Source organism: Centruroides sculpturatus, unplaced genomic scaffold (assembly GCF_000671375.1).
Source record: "Centruroides sculpturatus isolate CEXI.00-Female unplaced genomic scaffold, Cexi_2.0 scaffold107, whole genome shotgun sequence".
Lineage (NCBI taxonomy): Eukaryota > Metazoa > Arthropoda > Arachnida > Scorpiones > Buthidae > Centruroides > Centruroides sculpturatus.
In genome coordinates, this window is record NW_019384422.1 from 61273 (window position 1) to 73285 (window position 12013).

Below are 12013 nucleotides of genomic sequence, written 5' to 3' on the forward strand. Positions count from 1 at the left end.
AAATCATATATTTTTTTTAATTTATTTAATTTAAAATATATACTCTCCGCCTCAAATTAGTAGTGTCTTCTCCCTGTACATAATACTTTTCCTGACAACAACAGAGTAACTCAGTTCAGGAGAAAATGTTTGAAATGAAATCATGTGACATCTGTTCTATACCGGAAGTTTGTATATAGTTAATCGCTGCTTCCTGTCCCGCGCTTTCTGTATCTGGTCTTCACTATTATCTATCTTACAGCATTCTCGAGATTAGGGAAGGACAGACAGCAGACGGACGACAGTGGAAATTTATAGGCCTACAAATTTTTTTCAAATTACAGAGCCTAATAAAAGGAATGTAGAAAGTGTCGTAAAGTAGAGAGAAAGTATGATAAAAAATAAAATTAAGAATAAAAATAAATTAAAATTTTTAATTACAATTAATTAATTATGAATAAGTCTTATTTTTCCCTTTCCAAGTTTTTGTGTTTTTATGTATAGGTCCAGAAGTTATAACGTGCCTAACGTCGTAGGTCGCCAATGCCTAATGTATTCTATCATCTGAGATTTAAAAGATGTAGATCATGCCATGAGAGATTGAACACTACATTTGAAATTATAAAATATATGTTTATTATGAATTTTAACGTTATAGTTAGCCCAATGGACACCACATAGTAATATGTCGTTTGTGTTTTTTTTAAGGATCTGAATCAAACTGCAATAATTTTTCATAAATATATTCTAAATCTTTGCTTTTAAATATTTTATTCAGTTCTGTTATGATTAAGTAAATCGTATGGGAAAAATGATTCGTTGTGCTCTAGTATTTTATGTGATAAATTCAATTTAATATACAAGTAGTTATACAATATGAATAAATAACTTTTATAAAACAATAATTATATGAATTTATATTTTTTATAATTAATTCAACTCACTTTATAATAAAATGAAATTGAATTGACAAAGATTATTTCTAAGTTCTTTATATTTCTTCAAATAGGTTCTGTCTGGTGTCAAAAAATTAACATGGCGGTCTCCCCATAAAGCCATTAAGGCATTCCAAATCAATGACTTTTAGTCTCATTGACTTATACAGGTTATACAGTTATACAGGATTACAAATGTATAAAAAAAATGAAATAAATTTATTTTTAATTTCCCTGCTCTGTTGTATACTCACTGGCCAATGAATTAAGCATATTAAGTAAGTGCAATTTTGCAGCTGATATGCAAAACACTTGAGTCATGTGAGTTACCATGTGTTCATAAGCTCTTATTTAAGAATGCTGTTGATCAGTATGGTCATTAAGTTTATGAAAATGGGAAAAACGAAGAACTTGACGGAATTTCAAAAAGGGCCGATTGTGGGTGACTGTCTCGCTGGAGTTACAATATCAAGAACTGTAGAGCTGACTGATTTTTCCAAAGGTAAGATAGCCCAAGTGTTCAATTGATGAAGAAATAACCCCCAGTCGATGTCTAAAAGAAGTAACTGTGGCTCCAAAACGGTTAATTAGGAACGCGACCGACGTCGTCTGAAAAAGGCTAGTGTGGAAGAAAAGGACTTCCTCTGTGCATCAATTGACGGAATAATTTAATAACTCTCGTTCCTGACCCATATCTACCCAAACTATGCGCAGGGAACTGAAAAGAATCGGTATGACAGTCGCAGGCCTATACGAAAATCGTTGATTTCTGCGAAGAACAGGAAAGTTCATCTATAGTGGTGCCAAGAGTGCCGTAATTGGACATCCGACGAATGAAAGAAAGTAATATGGTCAGACGAATCACGATACACCTTATTCTGTACCGACTATAGGCAGAGGGTTTGGAGGGAGCCCCATGAAGCAGTGGTCTCTGCTTGTCTCATTAACTCGTCAAGGTTCTGGTGAGGGTGTTATGGTATGGGGCATGTTCTGTTGGGACGGAACTGGTCCGCTGATATTCCTAGAAGGTCAGGTGACTTCCAACGAGTACCTGAACATTTTTATCGATCAAGTTCGTTCTGCGATGTTTCATTTTTTTCCTGCATGTGACGGCTCTTTCTTTGATGACAATACTACTGTCCATCGCGCAAGAATTGTTTAGCAGTGGTTCGGCGAGCACGAAGACGATTTTCGCCAACCACCCCGGCCACCACACAGCCCAGATCTTAACCCTATCGAGATTTTATGGGACATGTTAGAACGACAGATCCACCAGCAAAGTTCGCTTCCGTCAAATCTGTGCGAACTAAAGGAAAGTCTAGTGAATGCCTGGTGTGCATTGGACTTAGAAGCACTTCAGCACCTTGTAGAATCCATGCCAAATCGAGTAAATGATGTAATTCGAGCTAAAGGTGGTCCAATAAAATATTAAACTGCTGTTTCTAATTCATTGGCCAGTGAGTGTACGTAACACAAGGAACGTATGGCAATCGGTCAAAAGGCATACATGACGCTACTTTTTATATTATACAGTAATTACACGTGTTCACCATCTAATCCTCATTTACCATACATAAAATTTATTCCATAATTTTATTACACAAAATAGTTTTGTAATGTACAATATATATAATAATAAATACAGCTACTTCTATAATTTAGAAATTACTATATAAGCGTTCAAAATAATTTCCCATGAAAGAGTTTTAAGTTAATTAAAGCTTGGAAAACTTATTATTATTTAATGTACAATACGTTTATATATTCAAGCTGCCAGTCTTATTTTTATTGATTTTGCGAAGCATCATTTCGATGGCGAATATTACAGTAGAAAGAATATAGCCCGAAACTAACAGTAAGAAAGGACTTAAGAGAATTTCCACGACTAATGGGTGAATAGCTGATTCTTCATTATTTTCCGGAAGTTTAAAATTAATCTGACGATTACTAATTCCCGACTCAAATAGACGAGCAATTCTAATTAATAAAAACTGAAAATTAGTTTACAAATATATAATATAATTAACATTTATTAATAGTTCTTACATTTTGTTAACTTTATTTTTATACGGAAATCCAAGCTTCATTGCATATGACATTGTGTAAGTAGCTATAATATCTTCAGACATTCGAAAATGCGAAGCTCCTAAACTATCCATATGAGATCTTAAAATTATGTTTCCACCAATAAAAGCAAAATGATAATCTTTCATCATTCGTTTCATTGCTGTGTCGTATGTGTAAAAGTTATTGCGAGAAATGACATTTTCAGCTATTATTTTCATATGTCTTGATTTCGATTCCTAGAAGGTAAAAATTTCCTAATTAAATATTGTTTTCTCTCGATTTTAAGGAAAATTTACTCAAAATATTTTGTAATATCATTTTATATATACAGAGGGAAAGTGTGGCGATCAGATTTAAAAAATGATTCCCAAGATTTTTAGATTTGTGGACTCGGGACATTGAAAAGTTAAGAAATGCAAAAAGAAATTCGGGGTTTTTTCCTATATGTATGAATGTTATTGTGCCTGTGTGGATGGCATGGTTATTCCTCCTCTGAAGCTTAATAAATCTTGTACTTTTCGTCGAAAATTTCTAAAATTTTGCAGGGAGATTTGTGAATTAGATGATAGATGCTATTAAATTTTGGTGGATAAAGGGCGAAGAGGTGGAATATAAAGGGGTGTCGTGTATCATATCTCTAGTACGGTCGGACTTAATGACGAGTTTCTCGTTAATAGCATTTAAGACTTTTTATAAAACTCATCCTTTTACCCAAAATTAAGCTTTTTACTATTTTATAATAATCAAAAATATAAAAAGTTTTTTTAAATAAAATATCATAACAGATGGCTCCAGACACGCATATTTAAATACTGCCGGAAAAGTTAAGTAACTCGTTACTGAATTTTTCTTAATATGGCAAACTCTGCCATACAATTATTTTTATCTGAATAATTTTTTTTGTTATTCTTAACTAAGAAAAATAGTTCTATCGAAGCTATTGAAACACAATTCTGATATTACTTTTAATTTAATAAATAAATTTTTTGGACGAATGATTTTTAGACATTTCGTTGTCAGGGAAACAGTTTTACAAAATAGAAATTCATTAATAAATAATAAATAATAATAATACTATAAATAAACTGCAGGTAAACAGTATATGTCGGGTGACAATCTCACAGATTGCCAGATAGGTTTTATAAAAAGTAAAGCAGAATTCCTCAAAACATAGCAATTATTTTTAAAGTGGCCCAAAAAGCAGTAAAAATATCTCAGTCTGCTATTTGTAGCCCAATGTTGCAATCCTGAAAACCAGTCATATTTTATGAGATAAGAGAAAAAAAAAGGTAGTCCATGTAACACTACTTTTTTTTTCTCTTCATAACACCCGAAAATGTGTTACTGTAAAAGCAAAAACATATTGACTAGATTAGAGTTATTCTTGGTCTATTGTTCTTTTATAGAATGGATGCACTTCTATCTAAACCAGTAATTTTCCGCGACAGGATCGTAGGTATACCGCGAAAATTTCTGAAAATTATTAAATAAATTATTTTCGAAAGAAGTCCAAAGGACAATAAGAGTATCCTACATATCAAAATATAGTAAAATATACATTATATATTCATAATCAAAATTATATATGCATAACGCCGGGTTATTTGATTTAAAGTTAAATTTTCTTTAAATAAAAAATGTATCTATAATTGTCCATAGTTAGTTCAAATTATTTTAACTTAGAAATATCGGGACATTGGGCAGGTTTCTAAAAACAATTGTCATTCCACTTTTAAGTGCAAATTAAGACTTATGTGCTTGCGAAAGACAAGCACATAATGTCTTTCTTATGTAAATAAAAATTATTAATTTAAATAACTATTGTTGTAACCTGCTGCTATTTTAAGGAACAACAATACTGTTTTATTTATTTCACAAAAAACAAAATATAGACAAAAAGAATTAGGACAATTCGGACAGAATTTTCACTTTGAATTTTTAAGTACAGTTGACCCCCTATAACACTGTTGATTATTCCATTTTATATGAATTCCATGTTGTACGAGTCACTTGGATTTTACAAATACGTGTGCCGGACTGTAAACGGCTCACGTATTTGTAAAATCTAAGTGACTCGTACAACATGGAATTCATATAAAACGGAATAATCCACAGGGTTATAGGGGGTCGACTGTAGTCGTATTTCGAACTAACCGAATTCCCTAACATGTAAATCTCTATATTTCCGACCAGGACAAAAAATACAGTTACGAACTAATGGAATTTCGAACTATCTGAGTTCGAAGTAACGAAGATTTCCTGTATTACAAAATATATACACAATGTTGAATAGAATGTTAAATGAGAAATAGACGGCCGGATGGCCGAGGTGGTTTGAAGATCACATAATAAACGTAATTGGAACTGTCACTCAAGGCATGTTACGTAACACCTGGAGAGAAATCGAATATTGTCTTCATTGTGAATGTAATGCATGTTATTACATATCGAGATTTCTTGAAGATGTAAAATCTTTTCGAATTTTCTCACTAATTAGGGAAAATCTTATGGCTGTATCTATTCTCCAAAAACAAATAAAATGAGTTTCTGTAATCCGTCAGTTCTTTTTCGTGAATATTTGCTATGTGACATGTCTTCAAGTGTTGTTTATGTCCCTACTTGAAAGTGTAGTGTTTGGCTGTTTGTATGTTTTAATCTATGTCGTTTAAGGTTCGTTTCATAACTGACAACAGACCAGTTTTCCCTTCTCAGGGAATTTGTATGTGAGCCCGAGACGTAACCTGTATAATAAAATTTAAAAGTTAATTTATATAATTTCCAGTGCAAATAGGAGAAGATTTCAAGGAGAAAATAAGAAATATAATAAAACGAAATTATTACGTCAGAATGTATAGAGTGACTTGAAAGAAGTTAAGGGAGGGGCCCTGATCGGCCTTATCAACTATCGTTTCTTCCTATTAGTCCATTTAGTCCATTATATCGAAAGTCTTAGTGTATGCTATTGTTTCTTAGTTCTACAGTATATGTTATAACTTCATACAGTTATATTGAATTATACGCCTACATACAACTTTATAATTTCAAAGATTGCAATATTGATAATTAAAGATCAGATACTAAAACAAATTTTGTATACAGCTAATCGATTTATAAAACGTTTACTTACAAATAATAACTTTGTTATAGCGCCATATTTTTCAATTCCAACTTCATATTCTCCATTTTCGATAGCAGTTGACAATTCAAAAAAAGTTCTAGGAACTGGATTTACAAAAGGACAAGTCAAGAATGACATAAGAACACCAGTATAACTCCAAACTAATGTAACAGTAGTTAACAACCAAATTCCTATTACAAATCTAGAGGGAAAACTACGAAATAATGTCAAATCGTCTCCTAAAATAAATTATGAAACCAAAATTGTTTAATTTGCATTAGGTATTAGCAATACAATTAATTCTTACCTTGGTTGGTGAAAGTTTTGAAAATAAACCAAAACATTTTTCTTTTAGACCATAGTTTATCGTTTCCATGCAGTGATAAGTCTTTATTTATGATAGGGAATACAGTTAGGGCATATAGTATTGCAACAACAATTATAATAATCCATAACTGAAATTATAAAGCATTTTATTATGAAATTTGAAACAGATTTAATACAATGAGAAATTGCTTACCTCTTTGGAAAAAGGTTTATATATAGCAGACAAATTAGGTTTTCGTTCTGGTGATCTCAATACGAATACTCCTTGGGAAAACATTAAAGGTGAGGAATAATGAACAATAGCGAATCGATCGTATGTTATGTAAACGGGTACAAATGAAAAATCTGCTTCCTAAAATTTATGAAAAATGTACAACTCACAAACGTTATGATTTTCATAAAAGTTCATTCAATTTATGATAATTAAAATAAAATTAAAAGTTATGCAATAAGCTTACTTCAAGTTTTTTCTTTTGTTTCATTTACTTTATAAACTAGTTTTTTAAATATTTAATATAATGTACAGTACCTGTACATGTTTTACAATGATTATAAAATATAAAACATTATTTATTTATTTTAATTTAATGTAATTAATTACAAAATGAATCAATAAAAATATTTAAATACTGTTATGAAACAAGTAATCGAATTTAATATCGTTTACTAAATAGTTAAAGCGAGTCGATAGACATTAAACATTTCAATGTGATAACACTGTATCTTTATTATATTTATTATTAATATTATTTTTTTTAACTCTTTCTTCCCCATTGGCACAAGAAAACATTTCAAACCATACCTATCATGGATTCGGCCAGGACCACAATAAGGGTGGCCTTGTGTAAAGGATCGATGCCCTAGATATTCAAGATATTCGGAATATTCGGATGCCTTATTAAATGTTAACAGTTAACCTATATTTAAGCATATTTTCTTTTTTTCTTTGGCTACATTTTAGACGTCAATGTAATGAGTAATGAGATGCTGTTCAGTGATAAAGATTAAAATGTAATCCCTTTCTTAAGTGAAGTATTATAGGTCCTCGATTTAATGAACAAAAATTTCTGTCTTAAAAGAAGAATTTAGATTATCTACTCTCTCTATATAAAATGATTAAGATAGACTGTTTTTCTGTGGGACGTTCAAAAACTTTGTGACGTTCGACCGATTCCAAAAAAAGAATACTTCTTCTACATTCAAATTTGATGGAAAAAATGTAAATGATTTTTGTGTGATCTGAATAAAAAAAAAAATTGTTTCTTCCAATTAATTTGAGTGTGTAGATGCATTTCGAAACGGATCTGAACTTGGTTTACGTTATGGAATCCTCACTTGGAATTAGAGAGATGTATACATATTAGGGAAATTTTCGTCAAGAATAGTCTATATTGGGAACAAGTGGGCGAAGCAATATTAATATATCCTGTATCTTTATAAGTTCGTTATGAATGTTTTTAACGGACTTTTTTACAACAGTGGGCACTCCTTTCTCAAATTAATTTGTTAAATCGATGGCCTACTTTAGATTTTTTTTAATAATAATAATATTTTTTCAAAATATTGCTTTGGACTTTGGCTCATAAACCTAACATACAACAGACTCATCATATACTAGCCAATGTTTATTTAACAATTAAGTTTTCACAAAAATTATAATATGATAAGTCTGTTGTAAGCTAAGCTTATATTTAAAATATTTTAAAGTATTAAATTTCGAACTTCAAATAACGTGTCTTGCTAGAGAGTTTATTCATCAATCCTTTATTTTTATATTCAAATAAGAGGAAAACCTTTTTGATGCATATTGTTATCCAAGTGTTTAAACACTAAAATATGAATTTAGTGAATAAACTCTTCTAGAAAAAAGTCCTCAATGTAATGTTTTTTTCCCTATAAAAGATTAAGCAAAAGTTCACTCATCAAATAATCGAAAATTTTCATTGATTCTTTCAGCAACAGTAGAAGTATGTAAAATACCGAAGTTCATATTAGTAAATCAATAAAATTACTAAATAAACGATTATATCTTACTTTTGTTGCTATTTGTCCAATCATTCCTTTCCAAGAGCCATTTTTATCCTTGGATCCAAACCATTGAGTTATAGGAGTAACTAATTCATATCTAAAATATATGATTTAAAAATTAATATTCGATGCTTAATTCAAGTAAAGAGAAATTTTTTAACAAGTTTTTTTATTACCTAAATTTTAATTTCTGTTGAAAAGTTTTAAAAGTTTCAAACTGGCAGCCTCCAAGTATATATTTTCTAGATTCATCCAATGTCATAAGTTTAGTATTCTAAACAGAAATAGTTTAATTTAAACCATTTAAATTTTAAATATTAGACATTGTGTCATTTGTAATTATCACAATATTTTAAAATATTATTACGTTTATTCCGGCAATTTTCCATATAATTTCTTCGTTTTTGTATCCTAAAATGTTATAACTTTCTCAAATTAAACATAAATACAATGTAGAAATAATAAATTTTACAATATTCTTAATAAATATAAATACAGTCAAACCTCTGAACAACGGCTACTGATGAGAACATAAAACATGGCCGTTGTTTGAACGTTATTTACATGCATTTTTATTCAACGCTCCTGAAAAAATGCCCATCATTTAGACATGGCATTTGGCCATTCAATGGCCATTGTTGTGGCCTGCATTGAACGTTCGACAGGATTTTTCTTAATTGAAAATTGAATAATAAATTTTAAAAAAATATTGGAGCTTCGAAAATACATCATATACAGTGAAAACTGCTTAGGCGATCACCTGCATTCGACGGGCACCTGCCAAAACGGGCAAAAATTTCTGGCACGGAATAGTTTATCCATAGAGTCTTCGTATAAGTTACTCGTATTAAACGACCACCTGTGTAACGCGACCGCGGGCATCGATTTTTTGTCCGAAACAACATACAACACCTGTAATAAGCGACCACTTTCGCGAATGTATCTGGTCTAAACTATTGTAAGAACCCATCTCAACAACGTTTCCACCTCTTAACATAATGAATTAGTCTAAACTCTCGTTCGAACCCATCCCGGGCACTTCTCCCACTATCGAAATTAGGTGCAGGTGTTAATAAATTAGTCTAGCAACAAAGGAAATTCATTTCAGTTTGTTGGAAAATGTCCGAAATTCAAAGTGCTATCGTTAGAAGATCGTATTAAAGTTATCACAACAGCAATTAGCGGCGAAATTTAACTGTGGGAAAACAAAATTTATTTTACCCTAGACCTACAGTATTTTCCTTGGGGGTGTAAAATATTGTACACGATACAATTAATCGGCTGATCTCATCGTTTGATAAAATCTATTTTTATTTATTTATTTTGAAGCTCATATACAGTACACGTGCGATAAATAGTTTCTGTATCAACCTACCTTATTTCCACGATATTTTTAGAAAAATAATATCCAAGTAATTTTCGCAGGCAAAATATTCAAAAAACAATAAACGCATTAATGCAAAAATCAGTTTTACTTCCTTTTTCGATTCCGCGATTGTAATGAAATCGTATAATGAGAAAAAATAATAAAATCGTTTTATTATTAATTAATAATTTTTCTTATTGTACTTAATTAATTAAGAAAATATTAAATATTAAAAAATACAGTATTTTTAAAGTTAAAATAAGATTAAACTAACGAAAACCAAAAGCAAAGTGATGGAGAGATAGGACGCGCTTGTATATTGATGACGTAATACACGTAACTGAGGAGCGAACGAAAAGAACCGAGTCGAATTAATTAAGTCGGAAAAAAGAAAGTGTGCATTATAATCGAGAAAATGCGAGTATTGTATTAATCTTTAAAATATTGGTGTTAAATCTGTCTTATAATATCATGACGACTCCTGTAAATCGGGTTATCCGATAAGAATAAAATACAATACCAATATAGCCCTATCGTTGAAAAAATTCGGTTATTTTTGCTCAACTCGAGTTTTGCTTAGTACAAATGGCTAAAAAGTGCGCAAAATACTACGGAAATACGGTATTACAGCACCACCTGTATTGGACAACCACCTGCCTAAAAGACCACTTTTTGAAGGAACCGTGGGTGGTCGCAATAGAAAGGTTTTACTGTATATATATATATATATTGCACAATAAACAAAATGTTAATTTTGTTTATTGGTTAAAAACAAAAGTTAAAAACTAATTGAAACCTTTAATTAAATATAATAAATTAATAAATATATTTATTAATAAATATATTAATAAATAAATATATTTATTAATCATAAAAATATTTTTATGATTAATAAATAAATAGTTTTTCAAGTATATAAGGTAGGTAAACAAATTGCACAATAAACAAAATGTTGATACAATAATGTTTGACTAGACATAAGTTCTTTGTCTTTATTTTTATGATTAATAAATAAATAGTTTTTCAAGTATATAAGGTAGGTAAACATATTGCACAATAAACAAAATGTTAATTTTGTTTATTGTGCAATATATATATATATTGCACAATAATTTTAATTTTAAAAAGTTTCGAAATTGTTTTAAATATATAAAATATATACAGTATTATATTAAATAATAATAATAAAATATACTCACCTAGAATACATGGAAATAGAATTATAACCAGTGAGATTTCTATTGTTTTGAAAATCATTTTACGTTTTTTACTGTAAAAGAAGATAAATAATAATTATTTAAGTAATAATAAACTTTTATGATTGTGTTTAAGGCTGATTGTAACCTCCTTTTTTTATGTACTGTACGCGATTTCCAGCAGAGGGTGGTAAAATTATATTGCTTTTTCTAAGGAAAATTTTTTTCCCAGAAATTCTGGAAACGAAAATTGATAGAACCCACAGATTATGGAGTAAATAGACGACTCTTTAAAAGTGTTTGTAGCCGATAACAGGCAGAACCATTCATTTGTTTGGAGTTCGTTCAGTGAAGATTATCCTCACACAATAATGTTTGACTAGACATAAGTTCTTTGTCTTTATTTTTATGATTAATAAATAAATAGTTTTTCAAGTATATAAGGTAGGTAAATATTTTTTGTTGATATGTTATACAGTATTGTTAATACGAACGATATTAACTGTAACTTGAAATCTGCCATCTTGATTTAAAAAAATATATATATATATTATTAATATAATTATATTATCTATAATGATTTATTGAGTTTAATATTTGAGTAAAATAAAAATATTATAATAGTTATATATTTACCAATTTTCCTTTATACAGTAGGGCTACATATTTTTAAAAGTATGGATAAAAAATAATAAAGCTCCTATTCTCACTCAGATTCTTTAATTAACAATATACAGTCAACACACCTTAATACTGAGAACGCACATTTATTGAGCTAAACAAACGTTTTCAACCCATTTCATGGGCCATCATTAGGTTAAAGACGTTCGAATCTAAACAATTATGTTCGATAATTGCTTAGATTCGAACGTCTTTAACCTGATGATGGCCCATAAAATGGGTTGAAAACGTTTGTTTAGCTCAATAAATGTGCGTTCTCAGTATTAAGGTGTGTTGACTGTATATTGTTAAAGAATCTGAGTGAGAATAGGAGATT

The 12013-nt window shown here is 29.9% G+C and overlaps 1 protein-coding gene across 1 annotated transcript in view; it reads right to left on the reverse strand.

The window, feature by feature from the left end:
- Nucleotides 1–2671: 2671 nt before the first annotated feature.
- LOC111619441 (probable glutamate receptor) overlaps nt 2672–12013 on the reverse strand; it is a 13026-nt gene continuing 3684 nt past the window's right edge. Inside the window, exons 2-7 of the mRNA XM_023361145.1 lie at nt 8461–8551; nt 6620–6778; nt 6407–6554; nt 6109–6338; nt 2961–3217; nt 2672–2891 (exon numbers count right to left, since the gene is read on the reverse strand). Coding sequence (XP_023216913.1) covers nt 2672–2891; nt 2961–3217; nt 6109–6338; nt 6407–6554; nt 6620–6778; nt 8461–8551 — 1105 coding nt within the window. The remainder of the gene's footprint in view (nt 2892–2960; nt 3218–6108; nt 6339–6406; nt 6555–6619; nt 6779–8460; nt 8552–12013) is intronic.